The sequence below is a fragment of the Dermochelys coriacea genome, chromosome 23 (assembly GCF_009764565.3).
Source record: "Dermochelys coriacea isolate rDerCor1 chromosome 23, rDerCor1.pri.v4, whole genome shotgun sequence".
NCBI lineage: Eukaryota > Metazoa > Chordata > Testudines > Dermochelyidae > Dermochelys > Dermochelys coriacea.
Window position 1 is genome coordinate 14973841 of NC_050090.1, and position 24698 is coordinate 14998538.

Genomic DNA, 24698 nt, shown 5'->3' on the forward strand with positions numbered 1-24698 from the left:
CCCCCTCGTGTTTGAGTGAGGGTGGATGGGGGGGGTGTCCAGGAGGGGGCAAAACCTTGGCTACAAACAGCGGCTGGGGGGGAAGTTACCACCACCCCTACGCTGGGCTGCTGGTGCCCATCCCTGTCAAGCAAAGCGGCTGCAATGTGGAACCCAGGTGTCCTGCAGCCCCACCTTGGGCAGAGCCTGGATCTGGAATCCAGGGTAAAACACCTTGGGGGTTGGGAGCCGGTGTCCCCCCCCATCCACGCAGTGACCTCACGCAAGACCTGCCTGTCTGCTCTGGTGCTAGCACGGTCCAACCAAGCCCCCTGGGCTCCCGGCAGGGCCAGGCCAAGTGCCCTGTGTCCACCGGTTGCGCCCCCCCCGGGGCCTGTTTTTCACTCCTGAGGGGACCCCCCAGTGGCTCTCTGGACCCCCTGTTGAGTTGGGTTGGTTCAGCCAATTCTTTCCTGCCCCAGCGTCCCCCTCAGCCAGCGTGATGACCCCCCCAGCGGGTCGGCTCCAGGAGCAGCGTTTACCCCTTGGCCCCCGGGGGAGGGGGAGAGGTCAACGCAAAGGGCAGAGGGAAACTGAGGCACACGCAGGCTCCATAAAGATAGTACAGAGCCTTCCCCCGCTTCCTCCCACAGCTGAGCAGGAACCTAGCCCCCCCCACCCGGCTGTCGTGGCGTGGGGTTTTTTCCGTGGGGGGGGTTGGCCCCGATACAGCTGGGGGGGCTGGGGCTGGAGCGGGGGGAGGGCGGGGAACCGGGCTGTGCCCCCCATCACACCCCGCTGTACCCCCCGCTGGGGGGGGAGGGGCAGCTCTGGGGCCAGCGGGGGGGGGCGCCGCATCCCGCCGGGGTCCCCCCCCACAGCTGGGGCTGCAAGGCCGGAAGTGACGTGGGGGGTTTCCCGGAAGCGTCTGGGTCCGGCTGCGCTGGGGGAGCCCGAGCGAGGGAGCGCAGGTCCGGGGGGGGGGCCCTGGAGGGAAAGGGGGGGTAGGGGCTGGTTGGGGGGGCCGCCCGTTGGGGGCGTCACCTCACTCGCTCTCTTTCGCTTCCAGGTTCTGCACCCCCAGAGGGACCCGAGCTACAGGGGGACCCCCTCGGACACCAACCCCCGGCCTCCGCCCCCCCGGCACCCCCAGCCCTTCCCCTGCCCCCAGCCGTGCAGACCCCCCTCCTGATCCCTCCCTGCCCCCCCCGGCGCCCCCAGCCCTTCCCCTGCCCCCCAGCCGTGCAGACCCCCCTCCTGATCCCTCCCTGCCCCCCCCGGCGCCCCCAGCCCTTCCCCTGCCCCCAGCCGTGCAGACCCCCCTCCTGATCCCTCCCTGCCCCCCCCGGCGCCCCCAGCCCTTCCCCTGCCCCCCAGCCGTGCAGACCCCCCTCCTGATCCCTCCCTGCCCCCCTCGGCGCCCCCAGCCCTTCCCCTGCCCCCCAGCCGTGCAGACCCCCCTCCTGATCCCTCCCTGCCTCCCCCGGCGCCCCCAGCCCTTCCCCTGCCCCCCAGCCGTGCAGACTCCCCCCTCCTAATCCCTCCCTGCCTCCCCCGGCGCCCCCAGCCTTTCCCTGCCCCCCAGCCGTGCAGACCCCCCTCCTGATCCCTCCCTGCCTCCCCCGGCGCCCCCAGCCCTTCCCCTGCCCCCCAGCCGTGCAGACTCCCCCCTCCTGATCCCTCGCTGCCTCCCCCGGCGCCCCCAGCCTTTCCCTGCCTCCGACTGCCCAATCCCACCCGGCCCCTTCCCCCCCAGCCTGAGCCCCTCACCCCAGCCCCCACCCCTCCTGGCACCCGCACCCCTACCCTGCCCCCCAGCCGTGCAGCCCCCCTTCTGATCCTCCCCTGTCTCCCCTCAGAGCCCCCAGCCCTTCCCTGCCCCTGACTGCCCAGTCCCCACTTCTGACCCCCCCGACACCCCACTCAGAGCCCCCAGCTGGTCACTGCCCCCCTGACCGCTCCCGGCTGGTCCCTGCGCCCAGGAGGTAGCCAGTGGCATGTGGGCCCGGATCGGCTGAGCCCCCTCCCGCGGGGGAACATGGTGAGACGGGGGGGTGGTTCTGGGGGTGATGGGATGGGGGGACATTCCCCAATCGCCTGGTGGCCTCAGTGCCCCGGGGGAGGGGGTGGTGGCTGGGGATCATGACGCCCCGTCTGTCTGTCTGTCTCTAGCACTGGGTACCTGCGGAGCTGGGAGTCCCCGGATCCTGACATGGCCACGCTGGGCACCGCGGGCTCTGACCTGCCGCTGGGTGAGTGATCGGCCCACCGGGAGTTTGGGGGACCTACTGGGGAACCCAGGCATCCGGTCAGCTACAGCCCCACCATATCACAGTGCCTCCTGCTGGTGAACCTAGGTGTCTGGGCAGCTACAGGTCATACCCCCCTGCCCATGTCATACCTCCCCTGCTGAGGGACCCAGGCGTCCAGACACCTACAGGCCCAATCCCTGGTGTCTTGAGAGACCTAAGCATCCAGGCACTTACCCTAGTCACAGCCCCCACAGAGGAACCCATGTGTCTAGGCAACTGCAGACACCCCTCCCCAAATCGGGGAACCCCCAGTTAACCCATCTCTCTCCCTGCTCCCAGAGGATGGGGAGTCACTGCCCCCCAACTCCCCTGGAGCCCCCCGGACCCAGGTGAAGGAGGAGGGGCCCCAGTCGAGGCCAGAGGCAGCGATCACCCCAGAGACCGAGGTGCTGGGCACTGATGGGGAGGGGTCGACGCACAGTGCTGGTGAGAGGGCTGGGGCCATGGGGGCACTGGGGGGAGGAGGGGGGCTGGCAGAAGGAGGAGTGCAGCTGGGTAGGCAGGACTGGGGGGCTGGCACAGTGGAAGGGGGCAGGGAACAGAGCAGGGTTGGCATGGAAGGGCCTGGTCCCCAAGATGCTGGGCATGAAACTGTGTGGGGTGCCGGAGGGCTCCGTGGGAGGTTGTGTGGGGGGGACTCATGGCGGGTTGGGGAGCTGGGCGGGGATGGCCGGAGGCTCCATGTGGGGCTTGTTCCGGGGGGGCCCTATGGCAGGTTTGGGGAGCTCCTTGCGGAGGATGTTTGGGGGGCGTGGCGGGTTGGGGGCTCTGTGGGGGGATGTTTGGGGGCCCCCGTGGCAGGTTTGGGAGGTGGCGGAGGTCATTCAGTGGGGGCTGGGTGGGTGGCTCCATGCTGGGGTCGTTCGGGGAGGGTGTGGCAGGCTGGGGGGCTCCATGCGGGGGGATGTGTGTGGGAGGCTGGCGGGGAGCTGCATGCGGGGGGCGTTCGGGGGGGTGTATGGCAGGCTGGGGGGCTCCATGCGGGGATTGTTCGGGGAGGGCGTGGCAGGCTGGGGGGCTCCATGCAGGGGGGTAATGTGTGGCAGGCCGGGGGCTGGCAGGGGGCGTTTGGGGGTGTATGTGCGTGGCAGGCTGGGGGGTGTTCGGGGGGCGTGGGTGGCAGGTCGGGGGGCAGGCGGGGGGCGTGCATGGCTGGGTGGGGGGTGTGGGTGGCAGGCTGGGGGGCAGGTGGAGGGGTAGCAGGGCGGGGGGCGTTTGGGGGGTGTGCGTGGCAGGGCGGATGGGGGGCGTGAGTGGCAGGCCGAGGGGCTGGCGGGGGGGTGGCAGGCGGGGGGCGTGCATGGCTGGGTGGGGGCGTGCATGGCAGGCCGGGGGGCTGGCGGGGAGGTGGCAGGCCGGGGGTGTGTGTGTGGCAGGGCGGGTGGGGGGCGTGCGTGGCAGGCCGGGGGGCTGGCGGGGGGTGGCAGGGCGGGGGCGTGGGTGGCAGGCCGGGGGGCTGGCGGGGGGGGTGGCCGGATGGGGGGGGTGGCAGGCCGGGGGGCTGGCGGGGGGGTGGTCGGATGGGGGGCGTGCGTGGCAGGCCGGGGGGCGTTTGGGGGACGTGCGTGGCAGGCTGGGGGGCTGGCGGGGGGGTGGCAGGCGGGGGGCATTCGTGGCTGGCTGGGGCGCGTTCGGGGGTCGGCAGCTCTCACCCCTGCACCCCCGCCAGCGGAGGAGCCGGAGCGGCGCCGGAGGAAGGGGCCAGCGCCGAAGATGCTGGGCTCGGAGCTGTGCAGCGTCTGCGGGGACAAGGCCTCGGGTTTCCACTACAACGTGCTGAGCTGCGAGGGCTGCAAGGGCTTCTTCCGGCGCAGCGTGATGAAGGGGGCGCAGTATGTGTGCCGGGGCGCCGGGCACTGCCACATGGACCTCTACATGCGCCGCAAGTGCCAGCTCTGCCGGCTCCGCAAGTGCCACCAGGCCGGCATGCGCGAGCAGTGTGAGTCCCGCCGGGGGGAGTTTCGGGAGGAGATTGGGGGGTACTGGGAAGGGTGTGGGGGTCGGGGCATCGGGAGGGTGGGGGGGCTTGTGGGGGGGCGGGGGACGCCAAGGAGGGGGTGGGGGGCTTTGGGGAGTGTTTGGGGGCACTGGGAAGGGTGGGGGTACAGGGGGCACTGGGGAGGGGGTGGGGGGCTTTGGGGGGAGATTGGGGGCACTGGGAAGGGTGGGGAGGGCAGGGGGCACCGGGGAGGGCTTTGGGGAGAGATTGGGGGGCATTGGGAAGGGTGGGGAGGGCAGGGGGCACTGGGGAGGGTGTGGGGGGCTTTGGGGGGAGATTGGGGGCACCGGGGAGGTTATGGCCTCCCCCGACCCCACTCCCCCCCCTTTCCAGGCGTGCTGTCAGAGGAGCAGCTGCGGAAGAAGAAGGTGCAGAGGCAGCAGCAGCAGGGGGTGGGGGGGGAGGCGCCGCCGCGAGGGCCCCCCCTACCCGCCACGCCCCCGGCGGAGCCGGCCCGGCTCAGCCCCCAGCAGGAGCTCATGATCCAGCAGCTGGTGGCTGCCCAGCAGCAGTGCAATAAGCACTCCTTTAGCGACCAGCCCAAGGTCACGGTGAGGGGCCACGCTGGGGCCGGGACTCGGGGACAGCCCCCACCTCCACCTCCGCCGCCCCCCCCCCGCCTGCCATGCCTCCCCCTCATCCCCACGAGCACTTTTAACCCCTAGCACCGTCCCCCCACAGGGGAGCCCCGCAAAGCACGGAGAGAAACTGAGGCACACAGGGATGGCGTAAAAATATTACCAAAAATTCCCACTTTGTTACAGGGTGTCCCCCAAGCGCCCCATCTGGGCATCATGGGGGGTGGGGCACTGTGCCCAGCTTCCCCCGCACATCTGGGCATCACTGGGGCATCAGGCTGCCCCCCCAGCATCCATGTGTGGGGGGCCCTGTGGTGCTTCCAGCATGGGGTGAGGTTGGGGGTGTCCGTGGTATCCAGGGCTGGGTGCCCCCCAGGATGCTGTCTCACCGCCCCCCAATCCCCTTACAGCCGTGGCCCCTGGGCACCGACCCCAACAGCCGGGAAGCCCGACAGCAGCGCTTCGCCCACTTCACCGAGCTGGCCATCATCTCGGTGCAGGAGATCGTCGACTTCGCCAAGCAGGTGCCTGGATTCTTGCAGCTCACAAGAGAGGACCAGATTGCGCTGCTCAAGGCCTGCACCATCGAGGTGATGGGGGCAGGGGGGGTGTGTGGGGCAGGGAGGGGGGTGGCTCACAGCCGCCTGCAGCATGTAGGTCACTTCCCATCTGTGTCCGTGCGCGCTGCCACCAGCCATAACTTTGCTCCTGCCAGCCTGGGTTACACTAGATTTTTTTTCCCCCTGAAATGTGTGTCCTGTACTGGCCAGCTCTCCCCTGGACAATATACGATTATGTAAAGTCCGTTACTGCTTCAATAGAAAAAATACACACATAACTTGCCACCCCAAATGGAGTTTCCCCAACACTTCAGTTCAAACACACTGGATTAGATAAAACAGTAAAACACGTTCGTTATGGACTGAAAGATTTTAAGTGAGTCTGAGTAATGAGGCCGTGACGGTCTGTACTATTATGGTCTCCACTTTTATAAGCTGCTGATAAATTTTGTACAAACTTTGCCTCGTTAGGTATCATTTTTTTAAAACCTTATAATCTGCTGAACATTATTGTCATGGTAAAATATGTGTATCGACATTGTATGTGAAGTTATAAGTGTCCACTGTATAACGTTGCTGTAACATGTTCCAAAGTTAGAAAAGCAGACTCAAACCAGTTCTTCAGAGACAAAGACGCACTGGTGCCACCAGCCAGGTATCAGCATAATCAATTAAGAACGTAAGAATGGTCATACTGGGTCAGAGCAAAGGGCCATCTAGCCCAGTATCCTGTTTGCCGACAGTGACCAATGCTGGGTGCCCCAGAGGGAATGAACAGAACAGGGAATCGTCAAGTGATCCATCCCATCACCCATCCCCAGCTTTTGGCAAACAGAGGCTTGGGACACCATCCCTGCCTGGCTAATAGTCATTGATGGACCTATCCTCCAGGAACTTATCTAGTTCTTCTCTGAACCCTGTTATAGTTTTGGCTTTCACACCATCCTCTGGCAAGGAGTTCCACAGGTTGACTGTGTGTTGTGTGAAGAAATACTTCCTTTTGTTTGTTTTAAACTTGCTACCTATTAATTTCATTTGGTGACCCCTAGTTCTTGTGTTATGAGAAGGAGTAAATAACACTTCCTTCTTTATTTTCTCTAAACCAGTCATGATTTTATAGACCTCTATCGTATCCCCCCTTAGTCGTCTCTTTTCCAAGCTGAAAAGCCCCAGTCTTATTAATCTCTCCTCAGACAGAAGCTGTTCCAGACCCCTAATAATTTTTATTGCCCTTTTCTGAACCTTTTCCAATTCCAATAGATCTTTTTTGAGATGGGGCAACTAGATCTTGCACGCAGTATTCAAGGTGTGGGCGTAGCATGGATTTATATAGAGGCAATATGATATTTTCTGTCTTATTATCTATCCCTTTCTTAATGACTCCCAACGTTCTGGTTGCTTTTTTGACGGCTGCTGCACACTGAGTGGATGTTTTCAGAGAACTCTTCACAAGGACCCCAAGATCTTTCTTGAGTGGTAACAGCTAATTTAGACTCCATCATTTTATACGTATAGTTGGGATTATGTTCTCCGATATGCATCACTTTGCATTTAACAATATTAAATTTCATCTGCAATGTTGTTGCCCAGTCACCCAGTTTTGAGAGATCCTTTTGTAGCTCTTTGCAGTCCGCTTTGGATTTAACTCTTAGATAGTTTTGTATCATCTGCAAATGTTGCCATCTCAATGTTCACCCCTTTTTCCAGATCTTTTATGAATACCTTGAATAGGACTGGTCCCAGTACAGACCCCTGGGGGTCACCACTATTTACCGCTCTCCAGTTTGAAAACTGACCATTGATTCCTACCCTTTGTTTCCTATCTTTTAACCAGTTACTGATCCATGAGGGGACCTTCCCTCTTACCCTGTGACAGCTCACTTTGCTTAAGAGCCTTTGGTGAGGGACTTTGTCAAAGGCTTTCTGAAAATCTAAGTACACCATATCCACTGGATCCCCCTTGTCCACATGCTTGTTAATCCCCCCCCAAAGATTTCTAGTAGATTAGTGAGGCATGATTTCCGTTTACAAAAGGCATGCTGATGCTTCCCCAACAAATCATGTTCATCTGTGTATCTGGCAATTTTGTTCTTTACTATAGTTTCAACCATTTGCCTGTTACTGAAGTCAGGCTCACCGGCCTGTAATTGCTGGGATCACCTCTGGAGCCCTTTTAAAAAATTGGCATCACATTAGCTACCCTCCAGTCATCTGGAACAATAACTGATTTAAATGATTGGTTACTGTAGTTTGTAACCTATGTAACCAATTTCACATTTGAGTTCCTTCAGAACTCTTGGGTGAATCCCATCTGGTCCTGGTGACTTATTGCTTTTAGTTTATCAATTTGTTCCAAAACCTCCTCTACTGACACCTCCATCTGGGACCGTTCCTCAGATTTATCACCTAAAAAGAATGTCTCAGGTTTGGGAATCTCCCTCACATCCTCAGCCATGAAGACGGTTGCAAAGAATCCATTAAGTTTTCTCCGGCTGTTCAGTTGGCAGGAAGGAAGGTGTTGACACTTACAAGTTTTGCCAGCGTTAGTGCTAGTGTAGACACGGCCTAAGAAATGTACATGGCATCACAGGAGCATTTCAAACTTCCCGTCCGCAAGAGACGCCTTGTCGCCTGTACCCCAGCGGGGGGTAATCCTCAATAAAAGGGAGAGGGAGATAGTGACCTCCACTCTCTCTGCTCATGACATCGGTGATTCTCCAAAGAACTGACCTAAGGGGGAGCAGTTGCAGGCTGGATGGAAACCCAGCCTGTGAAATTTACAGCAGTGTCTGGTGAGACAAAACTTTTGCTTAGTAGCTTGTGGAGTTAGGCGGTAGCTTGTGTTTTACTCTTTTGATTTTCTTTTGTAACCAGTCCTGACTTTTATGCATCAACTCTTTTATAATCACTTAATGTCGGTCTTTCTGTAATTAGCAGACGTACCTTGTGTTTTATCTGAACCAGCGTGTTTGGATGGGAGTGCGTGGGAAAACTCCGTTTGGGGATAATGAGGCTGGTGCATACATTAGCCCCTTTGTTTTCAGTTTAAACCGATTTGTACCGAAAAATTCCCGGCTTTTACAAAAAGTATTCCTTTTTTTCCAGTTTCACCCTACTTTTTTATCATTCAAATATAGAAAAAATAACTTTTTATTAGGAAAATACAATGCCTTGCGCGAGAGCGATGTATTACAATAATAGGTTAATCTATGTGTAGATGCGAAACGGCCTGTTGAAATAAGGCACTGGTGAGGCCACACCTGGAGGATTGCGTCCAGTTTTGAGCCCCCAGAAGGGATGTGGACAAATTGGAGAGAGTCCAGCAGAGGGCAACAGAAATGATCAGGGAGGCTGGGGCACAGGATTTACGAGGAGAGGCTGAGGGAACTGGGGTTATTTAGTCTGCAGAAGAGTGAGGAGGGATTTGATAGCAGCTTTCAGATCCCTGAAGGGGGGTTCCAAATAGGATGGAGCTCAGCTGTTTTCAGTGGTAGCAGATGACAGTGATGGTCTTAATTTGCGGTGGGGGAGGTTTAGGTTGGATATTAGGAAACACTGTTTCACGAGGAGGGTGGCAAAGCACTGGAATGGGTTACCTTGGGAGGTGGGGAAATCTCCATCCTTAGAGGTTTTTAAGGCCCAGCTTGACAAAGCCCTGGATGGGAGGATTTAGTTGGGGATTGGTCCTGCTTTGAGCAGGGGATTGGACTAGATGATCACTTGAGGTCCCTTCCAACCCTGATCTATGATTAGTCTAGAAGATACACGCAATAAACAGGCCCGCACGCAAGCTCTGAAGTGCGTGCGCATCTGAACGCACTGCTCATCTCACACCTGCCACACCCACGTTTCAAGCTGTTAGCAGAGAGTGGTGTAAATGGGAAGAAAACGAAAATCGGTCTCCGAGTACGTACCAGAACACAAGGAGGTATTAGAAAAATTAAAAAAAATAAAACAGGAGAAAAGGCCGACGTGGAGTGTCTGTGCTGCAAATGGTGGGGCCTAATTTTGAAATGTAAATATTTACAGGCTAATAGTTCTAAGTCTACAACCGTGAACTGTTTGTTCACATGAAAGTTTTAGTTGGGGATTAGAGATGTATTGTTCTCTTAAACACCCAGGTGGGATTGTTCTCTAGAGTTCGGTCTTAGTTCTGCGGCTGACCGCAGTGATGAACAGAATTCAGAGCATTAATTTACTGAATACTTTTCCCCCACGTCTTTCCGTCCACCAAAATGAACCCCGATATTTACCCAGAACAATTTTTTCCCCCTGATTTTCAGCTGGTTTGGTGGTTGTGGTAAGAAACACAGATACATTCCCGGGAAAAATGCAATAGAATTGAAACTGAAACAAAGGGCCGCATGAATCCATCATTTCCTTTGATGGAATGACGGACTTTTGAGCTCAGTGGGGCGCTGGGCCATACAAGACGCACATTTCTGGGGGAATGAGGCTGGGGCTCAGAGTTGGCGGGGGTCACCCGCATGTTTAGCTGGAAGGCTGACGGTGGCGGGAGTGTGAAAGGGGCTTCGGGCTAGAGCGTTAAGGGGACCCCGCTGTTCAGCAGCCCAGATAGTACCCAGAGACACAGATGTCGGGAATGGTTACAAGGAAAACCAGGAGAAGATGGTTGCTGGTGCCCGGCTGAGCAAACCGGATCAGATGCCACCAGAGCTGCTCACCCCGTCCTCTCCCGGGTCTGACTGATCCTGCTTCTCAGGCCAGGGTCCCTTCTCCGGTCCACCGCCTGCTTATCGCTCCAGGGGCCGTGCACACAATGGGCAGGGAGAGGGAGGGCGGGTTTGTCCCCCCTCTTTTTCGAGTGTCCGTCTCCCTCGTGGAAAACCATTTCCAGTGGCGAAGCAGGGGATGGTGTCAAGGTGGCAGGATGTTCCCTGCTGCTTTTTCCTCCCCTCCCTGAGCACCCTTTGGCGCCCTGCCCGTGGCATCTAAGCTGCGCTCGCATCGCTCGGTTTGAGCCCGGCTGGTTTGTCCCCCGCTCCGTGTGGGACGGGGGTGAATAACAGCACCCGGGGGAACCGGTCACAGCCCACCAGGTGCCGCCCCGGGACAGTAATGACTGGCACTGGTGGGAGTGTGCAAACGATGCCTCACAAGATGGACTCTGTGCAAAGATGGCTACGCTCGTGCATAGGGTACGGGGACCGGGGCGGGAGGGTCGGCAGATCACGCTCAAAGCCTTCAGGGTCTGGGGGCCCTGGAGGGGGGCTGCGTTGGCGTGGGGTCGCATCTCCCTCTCTGTGGTGCCCTGGGTGTGGGGAGGAAGATGGGTGCGTTGGGGGCTCTGCCATGCCGGGGGGGGGTCTCACACCTGCCCCCGTCCCTCCCCCAGATCATGCTACTGGAGACGGCTCGGCGCTACAACCACGAGACGGAGAGCATCACCTTCCTGAAAGACTTCACCTACAGCAAAGACGACTTCCACCGCGCCGGTACGAGGAGGGGGGGACTGGGGGTTCCCTGGGGGCTGCAGCGGTGCAGGAGGCTTCCCAGAGGAGGGTGGGGGGATCCCAGGGCTGAAGGTTCTGGGAGGTTGGGGGGGCCTCCCAGGACGTGGGGTCTGACCCCAGGCCCCCCGCCCCCAGGCCTGCAGGTGGAGTTCATCAACCCCATCTTCGAGTTCTCACGGGCCATGCGGCGGCTGCAGCTGGACGACGCGGAGTTCGCCCTGCTCATCGCCATCGACATGTTCGCGGCCGACCGGCCCAACGTTCAGCAGCACGGCCAGGTGGAGGCGCTGCAGCAGCCCTACGTCGAGGCCCTGCACGCCTACACCCTCATCAAGCACCCACAGGTACCTGCCGGGGGGCCCTGCACGCCCCTTCCCCTCCCCCGGGGCTAGGGGCATTCCTGAGGGGGCGGGGAGGGGCTGGCGGACCTCCCCCCCCCCGCACACACCCGCACACACTGACCCGTCCCCCAGGACCGGCTGATGTTCCCGCAGCTCCTGGGGGCAGTGGGGGGATCTGTGGGGTGGAGGGAAGCGAAGTGGGGGAGCTGTTGGGCAGGGGACGGGCAGACCCCCCCCACACTGACCCATCCCCCCAGGATCCCGGCTGATGTTCCTGCAGATGCTGGGGGCAGTGGGGGGATCTGTGGGATGGAGGGAGCTGTGAGGCAGGGGGCTGGCGGACCCCCCCCACACACACTGACCCATCCCCCCAGGACCGGCTGATGTTCCCGCGGATGCTGATGAAGCTGGTCGCCCTACGCACACTCAGCAGCGTCCACTCGGAGCAGGTGTTCGCCCTCCGCCTGCAGGACAAGAAGCTGCCCCCGCTGCTCTCCGAAATCTGGGACGTTCATGAGTAACCGGGGGTCCGGGACCTCCCCCTCCCCCAACGTGGACTGCAGGGACCCCCTCCCAGCTGGACCTCCCCCCTAGGGGCCTCCGTGGATGAAGCATCCCCAGTCACCACCTGCAGGTGGGGGAGTGGGGGTCCAGCCTCAGAGACAATGGGGGCCTGCTGTGGGTCGGCCCAGCCCCCTCCCCCAATTTGGGGAGGGCTACGAAGCACTTTTCTCTGCCCCTCTACCATCTACCTGCCTGGGGGAGCCTGCTGGGGTGTGGGGGGGATTCAGGGCTGAATAGACCCCAGCCCCGTGGTGGGGCGTGGAGCCGGGGGCCCTCCCGCTCTGACACCAAGAGCTGTTTTATTGGGGGATCATCACGGGGCCGGAGCAATGGTCCCTCCCCCAACTTGGATCCCCCCAGCAGACGGGACCCCAACCCCCTCGCTGCTTCCTCTTATGCATAGGCCATGAATGCCCCCCTGCTGGACTCGGGCTGCATGGATGGGGCGGCTGGGGGCGCCCCTACCCCGGATGGGGCACAGACCCCTATGGAAATAAAGCAATCATAGCACAGCAGTAGTGTGTGTGGGTGTGTGTGTTGGAGGGGCTGGGAGCCAGGACTCCTGGATCCTATCCCCAGAAATCAGGGGGGTGGAGGGAGGCAGCCCTGGGAACAGGGGGGTGGCACGGGGTTTGCAAGGAGCCAGACTCCAGCTCCGTTCCCCCCCCCCCTCCACAGGCTCCTGTTGGGAAAATCCTCCAGGTTGCTGGAAATCTGGGGAATTCCCGCTGGGCCCAGCCCTGCTTCCGGCACCGGCTAGCAGGGGCGCTGCTGCTCCGTGTCCTGACTCCCAGCCCCAAGGATGGGGTGAGGGGCAGCTACTGGCTACTCCAGACCTGTCCTGTCCCTGCAAGGTCAGCTTTGGGGATGTAGGGATCACTGTGGGGGGCAAGGTGGGGGCACCTGCTGTGGGGATAGGGGTCTCTGGGGGGAGAGTGGAGTGCTGGCTCTGGGGGGGAGGGTAAGGCAGGGCTGAGGCACTGGCTGTGAGGGGAAATGGGGGGTGCAGAGGTCACTGGGGGGAAGGGGTCACTGGGGGAAGGGCTGGGGTGCTGGTTGTGAGGGGAACTGGGGGGGTGCAGGCATTATGGGGAGCAGGGAGGGGGCACTGGCTGTGAGCGGAAAGAGGGGTGCAGAGGTCTCTGGGAGGAAGGGGTCAATGGGGGGGCCTGGCTGTGAGGGGAACTGGGGGGAAGGGCAGGGGTGCTGGCTTTGGGGGGAAATGTGGGGTGCAGAGGTCACTGGGGGGAGCACCAAGCCACTCCAACCCTTGCTAGCTTTGGGGGGCTGGCAACTGGCATCCTAGGTTCCCTTACCCCATGGAGTGCCCTCTGCCTGCCCCCCCAGCCCTGGCACCAGGAAGAGGGGAATCCCTGTCTCTGGGGCTAGGAGCTGGAAATCCCAGGAGGGTGGAGTTGCAGGGGTGGGGGGAGAAATCCCTCTTCCTGGGAATTGCTCCCCCGCCTGCAGGGCACGGGCAGCCTGGCTGGGATGGGCAGGGGGACTTCCCTGCCTCGGGGGCGGGGGCTAGCAGCTAGGACTCCTGGGTTCTCTTCCTGGCTCGCAGCTGGGTCCAGATGAGATCCAAAGCGGGGGAACGCGGGCAGCGCCCAACTGCCCACTAGAAGAGAAGCGGGGTGGGGGTGGGGATACATGGGGGAACTTGGCTGGCTGAACTGGCTGAACCCCCTCTCTCCCCAATAGCCCCATCTTGGCCCCTTGAGCAAGGGATCGGTCCCATGTGGGGCAGCAGTCCTGGGAGTTGTGGGGCCAGGATTTGGGCAGGCCTGGTAGATGGGCTAGGCTGTGGGGTGGGGGGCGGTGACTCCCCAATGGGGGGGCTGAGCCAGGCTGGGAGTCAATGACTCCCAGATGAGGGGCTGGGCTAGGCTGGGGGGGGGCAGTGACTCCCCGTGGGGGGTTGGGCTGGGCTAGGCTGGGGGGGGGCAGTGACTCCCCGTGGGGGGGTGGGCTGGGCTAGGCTGGGGGGTGACTCTCCCGTGTTGCGGGGGGATGGTGAAGTGCATTATGGGAGGTGCCCTCTCTCGCAATGGACTAAAATGGGCACCCCCGATTTTTGCCACACTCAAAATGGCGTCTACAGGGTACCGGACAGTTACGCGTGCGTAGACATGTGAGCGCCAGTGCCTGACACATTCAACATGGCCGTCAGGCGGACTGACCCTACTACGCATGTGCGGTTGATAATAACATGATACTCGTGGGCCATGCAGTGAGCCGTAGCTCACGAAAGCTGATGCTCAAATAAATGTGTTAGTCTCTAAGGTGCCACAAGTCCTCCTGTTTTTTTTTACGCCCAACGTGGTTGACCTTCGGCGCATGCGCTTTGTTGTCCCGTCAGAGCGCCGCATTCGCTATGGGGGGTACCTCTCTGTTGCGCATGCGTAGTCAGCGCAAGGGGGCGCGCGTCCTCCGCCCCTCTCAATATGGCCAAGGCTTTACACATGCGCTTGGATGTTTCTTGACCCCCCCCACCCCGCGCGCCACACTCGCTATGGCGCCTTGTCGCGCGTGCGCTCTCCTCGCTCCCCTTGCCACGCTCAAGGTGGCGACAGGAAGCGCCCGGCTCGGGGTTGGCGCGTGAAGGCGGCGGCCAATGGGAGGAGGGTTGGCATGGGAACGGGGGGTGGGGCCCAACTGTCACCGCCCCCCTCCTGTGTTGGCGGGAGAGACGGAGTCTGACTGAGCGGGGGCCTGAGGTGAGCGGGGCTGGGCCATGGGGGGCGAGGGGAGGTTGAGGGGCAGCCATGGGGGGAGGGAGGAGGAGGTGGGGGCCATGGGGGGCGAGGGGAGGTTGGGGGCAGCCATGGGGGGAGGGAGGAGGAGGTGGGGGCCATGGGGGGCGAGGGGAGGTTGGGGGGCAGCCATGGGGGGAGGGAGGAGGAGGTGGGGGCCATTGGTGGCGAGGGGAGGTTGGGGGCAGCCATCGGAGGAGGTGGGGGCCATGGGGGGCGAGGGGAGGTTGGGGGCAGCCATCGGGGGAGGGGGGAGGAGGAGGTGGGGGCCATGGGGGGCGAGGGGAGATTGGGGGCAGCCATCGGGGGAGGGGGGTAAGGGGAGGTTGGGGGCAGCCATCGGGGGAGGGGAGCGAGGGGAGGTTGGGGGCAGCCATCGGGTGAGGAGGAGGTGGGGGCCGTTGGGGGCAGCCATGGGGGGAGGGAGGAGGAAGTGGGGGCCATGGGGGGCGAGGGGAGGTTGGGGGGCAGCCATGGGGGGAGGGAGGAGGAGGTGGGGGCCATTGGTGGCGAGGGGAGGTTGGGGGCAGCCATGGGGGGAGGGAGGAGGAGATGGGGGCCATGGGGGGCGAGGGGAGGTTGGGGGGCAGCCATGGAGGGAGGGAGGAGGAGGTGGGGGCCATGGGGGGCGAGGGGAGGTTGGGGGCAGCCATGGGGGGGGAGGGAGGAGGAGGTGGGGGGCGGCCATGGGGGGCGAGGGGAGGTTGGGGGGCGGCCATGGGGGGAGGGAGGAGGAGATGGGGGCCATGGGGGGCGAGGGGAGGTTGGGGGGCAGCCATGGAGGGAGGGAGGAGGAGGTGGGGGCCATGGGGGGCGAGGGGAGGTTGGGGGCAGCCATGGGGGGGAGGGGGGTGGCCATGGGGGGCGAGGGGAGGTTGGGGGGTGGCCATGGGGGGCGAGGGGAGGTTGGGGGGTGGCCATGGGGGGCGAGGGGAGGTTGGGGGGCGGCCATGGGGGGAGGGAGGAGGAGGTGGGGGCCATGGGGGGCGAGGGGAGGTTGGGGGCAGCCATGGGGGGAGGGAGGAGGAGGTGGGGGCCATGGGTGGCGAGGGGAGGTTGGGGGCAGCCATCGGGGGAGGGGGGAGGAGGAGGTGGGGGCCATGGGGGGCGAGGGGAGGTTGGGGGCAGCCATCGTGGGAGGGGGGAGGAGGAGGTGGGGGCCATGGGGGGCGAGGGGAGGTTGGGGGCAGCCATCGGGGGAGGGGGGAGGAGGAGGTGGGGGCCATGGGGGGCGAGGGGAGGTTGGGGGCAGCCATCGGGGGAGGGGGGAGGAGGTGGTGGGGGCCATGGGGAGGTTGGGGGCAGCCATCGGGGGAGGGGGGCGAGGGGAGGTTGGGGGCAGCCATCGGGGGAGGGGGGCGAGGGGAGGTTGGGGGCAGCCATCGGGGGAGAGGGCGAGGGGAGGTTGGGGGCAGCCATGGGGGGAGGGAGGAGGAGGTGGGGGCCATGGGGGCGAGGGCAGGTTGGGGGGCAGCCATGGGGGGAGGGAGGAGGAGGTGGGGGTCATGGGGGCGAGGGGAGGTTGGGGGGCAGCCATGGGGGGAGGGAGGAGGAGGTGGGGGCCATGGGGGGTGAGGGGAGGTTGGGGGGCAGCCATGGGGGGAGGGAGGAGGAGGTGGGGGCCATGGGTGGCGAGGGGAGGTTGGGGGCAGCCATGGGGGGGGAGGGAGGAGGAGATGGGGGCCATGGGGGGCGAGGGGAGGTTGGGGGGCGGCCATGGGGGGCGAGGGGAGGTTGGGGGGCGGCCATGGGGGGCGAGGGGAGGAGGTGGGGGCCATGGGGGGCGAGGGGAGGTTGGGGGGCAGCCATGGGGGGAGGGAGGAGGAGGTGGGGACCATGGGGGGCGAGGGGAGGTTGGGGGCAGCCATGGGGGGAGGGAGGAGGAGGTGGGGGCCATGGGGGGCGAGGGGAGGTTGGGGGCAGCCATCGGGGGAGGGGGGAGGAGGAGGTGGGGGCCATGGGGGGCGAGGGGAGGTTGGGGGCAGCCATGGGGGGGGAGGGAGGAGGAGATGGGGGCCATGGGGGGCGAGGGGAGGTTGGGGGGCAGCCATGGGGGGCGAGGGGAGGAGGTGGGGGCCATGGGGGGTGAGGGGAGGTTGGGGGGCAGCCATGGGGGGAGGGAGGAGGAGGTGGGGACCATGGGGGGCGAGGGGAGGTTGGGGGCAGCCATGGGGGGAGGGAGGAGGAGGTGGGGGCCATGGGGGGCGAGGGGAGGTTGGGGGCAGCCATCGGGGGAGGGGGGAGGAGGAGGTGGGGGCCATGGGGGGCGAGGGGAGGTTGGGGGCAGCCATCGGGGGAGGGGGGAGGAGGAGGTGGGGGCCATGGGGGGCGAGGGGAGGTTGGGGGCAGCCATCGGGGGAGGGGGGAGGAGGAGGTGGGGGCCATGGGGGGCGAGGGGAGATTGGGGGCAGCCATCGGGGGAGGGGGGAGGAGGAGGTGGGGGCCATGGGGGGCGAGGGGAGATTGGGGGCAGCCATCGGGGGAGGGGGGTAAGGGGAGGTTGGGGGCAGCCATCGGGGGAGGGGAGCGAGGGGAGGTTGGGGGCAGCCATTGGGGGAGGAGGAGGTGGGGGCCATGGGGGGCGAGGGGAGGTTGGGGGCAGCCATGGGGGGAGGGAGGAGGAGGTGGGGCCATGGGGGGTGAGGGGATGTTGGGGAGCAGCCATGGGGGGAGGGAGGAGGTGGGGATGATGGGGAGTGAGGGGCGGTTGGGGGGCCATAGGGGGTGGGGGACCATTGAGGGGGAGTATGGGGGTGGGGGGAAGGTGGGGGCTATGGAGGGGTAATGGGGGGCCATTGGGGTAGGGGAAGGAGGTGAGGGCTATGGAGCGCTGATAGGAGGCCACTGGCGTTGTGTGGGGGCTGGTGGGGAGCCATGGGGGTGGTTGCGGCGACCATGCGGGAAGAGGGGAGGTTTTGGGGAGCTGTTGGGGGAGGTTTTGACGAGCCACGGAACGGGGAACAGGGGATTAGAAGTAGAGCAGGCAGTGGAGGGGAGGGAGGATAATGGAAGGGGAGGGCTAAGGAGTAGGGCAGATTAGTGGTGGGGGGAGTTACTGGTTGGAGGATGTAGTTTGGCGGCTGGGATATAAACCGGGGGCGACAGGAGCGTGGCTGGACTGGCAGTGGTGGGGGGCAAGGCTGGGTGTGGGGCGGTGGGGGGGAGAGCGACCGGGTATGGAGTGGTGCCTGGGGTGGGGCAGGCGACTGGGTGAGGGGGGGCCAAGGCTGGAGAGGTGGGGTGCACCCTGGGGGGGTCTCTGCTCACACCCTCTCCCTGCCCCCACAGCCAGGATGGAGTTCAAGCGGAAGGCACCTGGGGTGGGAGCTGGCGGGGTGGACCCTGCCCCCGCGCCGCGGAAGCGGCCCAAGGGGGGCGACTGGGAGGACGACGGCCCCTCGCACTTCGAGGAGGAGCTGGCCCTGCTGGACGAGGTGGAGGCCGAGATTGCGCTGGAGATGAAGGAGTCTCAGCCAGCCCCCGACACGGTGCCCCTGGGTGAGGCGCGGTCTCTGCCCTGGCAGCGGGGAGCTGACCCCAGTGCAGTGCCGGGGAGCCTTAGTAGGGGGTGCCATGCTGTGGGAGGGGGGCTCGTAGGGGGTGATATGCTGCAGGGTGTGGAGCTGCGGGGAGAGGGGGCTCGGTAGGGGTGCCATGGGGAGCAGGATAGGGGGTGCAGCAGGGTTGGGGGCTTGGCGGGAGGTGCCATGAGGAGCCAGGGCTGCGGTGCTATGCTGCGTGGAGCAGGGGTGCTGCGGAGAGAGGGGTAGGAAGTGGGGTGCTGGGGAGGTGGGAAGGGGGTGCTGCAGGCAGATTATTTGGCTGGGGGCGCCGTGAGTGGGGGACAGCTCAGCCCCGTCTCTGATGCCCATTTCCTTCCCCCTCAGGGAGCCTGATCTCCTCCGTGGGGAACCCCAAGTGGCAGAGGCCACCGCCCCCCCCGGATAAACCCTGCCCAGGACATGCTCTGCTTCCAGCAGGTGGAGCTGGACTATTATGTGGGTGAGCCACAATCAAACCCCCTCCCCCGTCCCGGGAAGTGGGGGGGCACTAGTGAGTTAGAGCGGGGTGGGGGCTGGGAGCCAGGACTTCTAGGTTTTCTCTCTGGCACTGGGAGGGGACAGGGGCTGGTGGGTTAGAAGCTGAGGGTTGGGGGGAAGGGAGCCACGATGCCTGGGTTCTTTCCCCAACTCTGGGAGGGGAGGGGGGTCTAGTGGGTTAGAGTGGCTGGGGAAGGGGGCCCGGCAGACAGGACTCCTGGGTTCCTTTGCTGGTTCTGCCCTGGCTGTCCCCCCCCCCCCCCCGGAGTGGGGATTACCACCTGACCCCATTTCCTGCCTCCGCATGGCCAGGAGAGGGGGGCCCCCTGGCTCCAGTCTGGCTGGGCTGGTTAATCAGTGCCGTGGGGTAAGGTTGCTTTTGAGAGGCACAATGGGGCCCATCTGTCCCTGCTGCCACCCCAACGAGGGGAGCTGGGGGGAATGGCCTGGAATTCCCCTGGGACCTCCCAGTTCCCCTCCCCCAGCTGGGGAGCCAGAGGGGGCCCATCGGGTTGTTGGGCTATTCCTGATTGTGGGCCTGGCGCCACCCAGGTGCCTATGCTGGGGTTGGGAGGTTGGGGGGCTCCTTCTCTGATCCTGTCCCTTCCCCAGGTGTCCCTGTGCCAGGCATGCCCGGAGCCACCCAGGGCCCAGTGCCCGTTCTCCGGATGTTCGGTGTCACGGCGGCCGGGAACAGCGTCTGTTGCCACATCCATGGCTTCGCCCCCTACTTCTACGTGCCCGCCCCGGCCGGTGAGTGCCTCCTGGTGTGGGGAGGGGAGTGGGCAGCTGGCAGAGGCCCCCCTGACCCCCTGCCCCATCCCTGCCCCCAGGCTTCCAGCCCCAGCACCTGAGCGACTTCCAGAGGGAGCTGAATGGGGCCGTGCTGCGGGACCTGCGCTCCAACCGGGAGGGGCTGAGCCGGGCCGTGCTGGCTGTGGAGATGTGCAGCAAGGAAAGTGAGTGTGGGAGGGCTGGGGGAGCAGACGGGTCTGGGATGGGGGGCAGGCTGTGGGCTTCCCCCCAGTCTCGGCTGCCATGAGGGGTCCCTGGGCTGGGGGGGGCTGGTGGCTGATGCCCATCTGAGCTGACCCCCAGGGGTGTGGGGCAGGGAGGGGCGAGGGAGGTGAGAGTGTATGTGTGTGCGCGTGGTGGGGCTGGTGCCCATGTGGTGTCTCTCTTCTCCCCCACCCTGCCCCCAGGCATGTATGGGTACCACGGGCAGCGCCGCCTGCCCTTCCTGAAGGTGACCCTGGCGCTGCCGCGGCTGGTGGCGCCCGCCAAGCGGCTGCTGGAGCAGGGGCTGCGCTGCGAGGGGCTGGGTGTGCTGGGCTACCCGGCCTACGAGGCCAACATAGACTTCGAGATCCGGTAGGGCCCCCGCGCCGCCTCCCCCCCCACTGCGCCTGACGCCGGGCCCCCGTCCTGGCCCCTCCACTTCCTGCATTGGGATTGGTCCCTCGGCGCTGGGTCCCAGTTCCCCCTCCCCCACCCCAGCCCTGGGTGGTCCTCATCTGCCCCCTGTGTTTTGGTGGAGCCCCTTCTCTCCCCCACCCCTCTGTATTGGGCTGGGCCCCCAGTGCTGGCCCCCTCCTCCTTTGGCCCCTCCCCTCTGCATTGGGGTGGGGCCCCCCAGGTTGGCCCCCCCATCCCAGTCCCCCCATGCTCCCCTCTGGCCCCTGTCTGCTCCCCGGCCTGGGTCCTGACCCCTCTCCCATCTGCTCCCTCCCACAACGTTGGGTCCTGCCTGCCTATCTTGTGTGTCTCCCCCCTCCCTCCCCGGCTCACTCGCTCTCCCCACCCAGGTTCATGGTGGACCGGGACATTGTGGGCTGTAACTGGATCGAGCTGCCCCCTGGCAAATACTGGCTGCGCCCCAAGCAGCTCATGGGGGAGCCCCCCAAGGATCTGGCCAAGGTACCCCCATGGGGTGGATCTATGAGCGGGGGGGGGGTCTGTGGAATGTGAGCGTGTCTCTGGCCTGGGTGTGGGGCACAGGGGCTCATTGGGGTGGAGTTAAGGGTGGGGGCGCTGCAGCCAGGGTGGGAGGCTCTGTGGTCAGGGTGGGTCCCTGTGGGGTGGGGGGGGTCTCTCCCCAGCACTTGCGGGGCTATGGAAGGTTTGGGGTTTGAGGTGGGGGGGCAGTGGGCACAATGTGGGGGATCATGGGGGCTGGGGTGGGGGTGCAGAACCCTCCAGCTGACCTCCCTCTCTTCCCTCCCCCAAAGGCCTCGCTGTGCCAACTGGAGGCTGACGTGGGCTGGGCAGATTTCATCAGCCACCCCCCTGAGGGCGACTGGCAGGGCATCGCCCCACTGCGGGTGCTGAGCTTCGACATCGAGTGCGCTGGCCGCAAAGGTGGGGGGCAGCCCGGTGTCATCGGGGCAAGGGGGGCAGCTGGTGTGTGTGTGTGGAGGAAGCTGGGGAGGGGGCTGCCACGGATCCTTAGGCTGGACCGCTTGGACTGCAGCACCTGTGGGCTCTGGCAAGCCAGTCCTGCTGAGTTGGCCCCGGGGGTGGGGGAGCCATGCCCCCCTCACCCAGTCAGGGCGGCTGGTCCTGGGCCCAAGGCGTGGGTATGGGGCCTAGGCAGCGGGGTGCCGCCTGCCTTGCAGGCAGACAGGCCTCTGCCACCTGCTAGGAACCAACGCAGCACATGGGGAAACTGAGGCATGCACAGGCCTCGTCAAAATATTACAGAAAATTCCCACTGTGTCCCGGGGGGTGGGCAGCAGGAGATGAGGGTGGCTGCAATGGGGGTGGAGGGACGAGTGAGCTGGAGGCCATGATGGGTCCAGCCAGGTGCCTCCGCAGTCAGCAGCGAAAGAGGCACTGCCATCACTAGGGGCCAGAGTGAATGCCAAGCTCCAGGCTCGCTGCAGACCCGCACCCCATCCACCGCCCCCTTCGTCCCCAGGGATCTTCCCGGAGCCGGACAAGGACCCAGTGATCCAGGTGGCCAACATGGTGCTGCGGCAGGGTGAGCGCGACCCCTTCATCCGCAATGTCTTCACCCTGCAGAGCTGTGCCCCCATCGTGGGCTCCCAGGTGCTGTGCTACTCCCAGGAGGCCGAGCTGCTCAAGGTACTAGGGGTGGGAGTAGGGGGATGTGGGGAGCGGGTGGGGAAAGCCGGGGAACATGGGCCTAGGGTCTGTATCCCGGCGGTGGGGGAGGAGCGGGAGGGCCCTGGAGCTGGGGGGGCTCTGGATGTCCCCCCTTAACCCCCCTTGTCTGTGGCAGGCCTGGGCGGAGTTTGTGCGGATTGTGGACCCCGATATCGTCACGGGCTACAACATCCAGAACTTTGACCTGCCCTACCTGCTGCAGCGTTCCCAGGCCCTCAAGGTAGCGGGGACCCTGACCCCCATTGCCCCCTGACCCCTCCACTTGCCCCCACAGCTTCTGCCCCCTCCCTGAGCTACGAGGACCCCCCACCGACCTGTCCTATCTGCTGCAGCACACGCAGGCCCTCAAGGTAACAGGGACCCCACTCCCCAGCCCGCCTGACCCGCAGCATGAGACTTCTCACCCACCTCCCAGCCAGCTCAGGGGGTCAGGGTTCCCCCCACCCCCAAGAGCCAGGCACAGCCCATGACAGTGCTGGGGGCCTGGGGCGCCCCCTGCCCTTTATGGGGGTATTTCCTGGTCCTGCTTCACTCCCAACGTTCCCCAAGGAGAGCAGAGCTGCCCCCTCCGGGCCTGACACCCCATCTCGCCCCCTTCCCCCGCACCCCTTCGGCAGGTTGCCACCTTCCCCTTCCTGGGCCGCATCCTCGGGCGCAAATCCGTCATCCGGGACTCGTCCTTCCAGTCCAAGCAGATGGGGCGGCGGGAGAACAAGGTCATCAACATTGAGGGGCGCATCCAGTTTGACCTGCTGCAGGTGGGGCTGCAGGTGGTGCGGGGGCGAGGGGGGCTGGTTGGTGGGGCTGCGGGGCTGGGGCGAGGATGTCATGGGGCGGGGGGGGATCACAGTCTGGGTGCTCGGGAACCGTGAAGGCGGTCAAGGCTTGGCTTTGGAGCCTCGTGGGTCCGACCGTGGCGCGTCCAGCACCCCATGAGCTCCCCATGGCGAGCCCGTCCAGATGGAACCCCTGGGGAAGCCTCACCCTGCCCCCAAAGGGTCCTGCCCCCCAACCCCGCAGGCAGCCAGGACTCCCAGCCAGCAGGTAACGCAGCATAGGGCAGAGCTGGTGAGCACGGACAGCAAAGTCCATCTTGGGGGAACCCAGAGCGTGGAGCCCTGGACTGCTTCCTCCCCCCTCCGCCCAGCCCCAAACCAGGAGACTGACCCCTTCCCGCAGCCCAGCCCTGGACCCGCCCAGTGCCCCTCTTTCCGGGACTCATGGGACGCGTGCTGTCTCGGCCCAGTGCCTGGGGGAAACCCCCTTCAGTGTGACAGCCCTTCTTGGGGCTTCACTTTCTCGGGGGTTAAGCCCCTCCGCCTCCTGGAACCGCACCTCTCTGAGCCGTAGCATGCCTGTCTCTGCCCTGGGCCCACACAGGGAGTCCACTCGCTCTGGACCTCCAGGGCCCCCACTCCCAGAGGGAATAATGCCCCCCTGTTCTCTAGCCCAGAGGGACTCTCAGCCAGTGGAAAACAGGAGGGTTTATTGAGCATCTGATAAACTTTCTGGGCCTCAGGCCTGGCCTCCCTCAGCACCGCACATCTAGGTCTCTCCTGCAGAGGGGCGGGGCTCTGCCTGCTCCTCTCCCCAGTCCAGAGCCCCCCTCCTTCCAGCCGATCATCCTGTATCATCTCCCCCAACAGCTCCTCCCCCGTCCTTTGTCCCAGGTAAATGAGTGGCAGGGGCCCTCTCTCTCCTGTCCTTTGTTTCCCTCTGGCTGGAACCGGTTGGTCAGGTCACCGGGTTCCTCTGTCCTCAGCCCTTTGTCCTGCCACTGGCTGCCTTCCAAGCTGGGGTGTGCCTCTTGGACATCAATCACTTGGGTCCCCCATCTCCAGGCCATTTTTCGGGGGCAGGGGGTGTCCCTGCTGCTAGGCTTGGTCACACCTGGTCCTCTGCACCAACAGGCAGCACATGGGGAAACTGAGGCGTGCGCACGCTTTTAATGTAAAACATGACAAAAATCCCCACAACCCTCCTCCATCCTTTGTCCCTTTCCCGGCCCAACAGGCCACCTGCTCTCTTTGTTCTCCAACTCTTCCCTCCCATTCTTGCAGAGGATGGGCCGGGCCATGATTTGCCAGGCTACAGAGTGTCGGGCTATTGTCTGTGTCCAGGCAGCAGTACCCTTCTTGCCCTCTGGGGGTCGCTGCACTGCTCACACACCCTTGTCCCACCACCTAGATACTTAGGTAACACGGGAAACTGAGGCACACACACACATAGTATTCAGAGAAAACATTAAGAACAGTCTCACTTCATCACAGAGACGCTGGGTGGGGGTTGCAGGATGGGAGCGAGGGCGGGCAGGGACTGCATGTCGGGAGTGAGGGGCACCGGGGGTCTCACCGTCCTGCCCCCCCCACAGGTGCTGTTGCGTGAGTTCAAGCTGCGCTCGTACACCCTGAACGCTGTCAGCTTCCACTTCCTGCAGGAGCAGAAGGAGGATGTGCAGCACTCCATCATCACCGACCTGCAGGTGAGGGTGGAGCCTTGGCACGCCCTGCCTCTGTGTGGGATAGGCCCCTGCTCTCCCCTTCCCACCCAATGGGACCCCCGTGTGCTTCTCACACCTGGCCCAGCTCAGCCCCGTCTCCCTGGTCTGTGCTGTGTCCTCCCAGCCTGGCGGGGCTCCCCCCCGGGGCTCCTCCACAGCCCCCCGAAACCGTGTCCTGTCCCCCCAGAACGGGTCGGAGCAGACACGCCGGCGCCTGGCCGTGTACTGCCTGAAGGACGCCTACCTGCCGCTACGCCTGCTGGAGAAGCTGATGTGTGTCATCAATTACATGGAGATGGCGCGGGTCACCGGGGTGCCGCTGGGCTACCTGCTCTCCCGGGGCCAGCAGGTCAAGGTGGTGTCGCAGCTGCTGCGCCAGGTGAGGAGGCTCCTGGGTGTGGGGGCTCCCGGGCTCGCTCGGCTCCATACGGCTCCTGGGAGGAGGCCCCATCCGTGCAATGCTGCCTCC

General features: G+C 64.1%; 2 protein-coding genes across 4 annotated transcripts in view; both read left to right on the forward strand.

Annotated features, from left to right (window-relative positions):
- Positions 1-1843: 1843 nt before the first annotated feature.
- Positions 1844-12322, forward strand: NR1H2 (nuclear receptor subfamily 1 group H member 2). 3 transcript variants are annotated; one of them, XM_038381742.2, is made up of 9 exons: positions 1854-2020; positions 2152-2231; positions 2571-2717; positions 3961-4230; positions 4624-4841; positions 5279-5458; positions 10785-10884; positions 11038-11246; positions 11618-12322. In XM_038381742.2, the coding sequence occupies exons 2-9, from the start codon at positions 2192-2194 to the stop codon at positions 11762-11764; spliced, it is 1311 nt and encodes a 436-aa protein (XP_038237670.1). In that variant the 5' UTR covers positions 1854-2020; positions 2152-2191; the 3' UTR covers positions 11765-12322. The 3 variants fall into 3 exon arrangements, with proteins under 3 accessions (XP_043357050.1, XP_038237671.1, XP_038237670.1); XM_043501115.1 differs by lacking the exons at positions 4624-4841; positions 11618-12322 and adding an exon at positions 11376-11527 and having other exon boundaries at positions 1844-2020; XM_038381743.2 differs by lacking the exon at positions 4624-4841 and having other exon boundaries at positions 1849-2020.
- A 2053-nt stretch (positions 12323-14375) lies between these two features.
- The window catches only part of POLD1 (DNA polymerase delta 1, catalytic subunit), an 11004-nt gene continuing 681 nt past the window's right edge, over positions 14376-24698 (forward strand). Inside the window, 14 exon segments of the mRNA XM_043501689.1 lie at positions 14376-14527; positions 17852-18061; positions 18451-18497; positions 18499-18565; positions 19216-19356; positions 19437-19562; positions 19806-19974; positions 20409-20520; positions 20832-20961; positions 21521-21687; positions 21845-21949; positions 22347-22487; positions 24101-24211; positions 24417-24692. Coding sequence (XP_043357624.1) covers positions 17857-18061; positions 18451-18497; positions 18499-18565; positions 19216-19356; positions 19437-19562; positions 19806-19974; positions 20409-20520; positions 20832-20961; positions 21521-21687; positions 21845-21949; positions 22347-22487; positions 24101-24211; positions 24417-24692 — 1797 coding nt within the window. The 5' untranslated portion in view covers positions 14376-14527; positions 17852-17856.

Coding starts and splice junctions, on each gene's coding strand:
- NR1H2 (XM_038381742.2), top strand. CDS start 2,192: ATGGCCACGCTGGGCACCGCGGGCTCTGACCTGCCGCTGG. Junction 5,459..10,784: donor TCAAGGCCTGCACCATCGAG/GTGATGGGGGCA, acceptor TCCCTCCCCCAG/ATCATGCTACTGGAGACGGC. Junction 10,885..11,037: donor AGACGACTTCCACCGCGCCG/GTACGAGGAGGG, acceptor CCCCGCCCCCAG/GCCTGCAGGTGGAGTTCATC.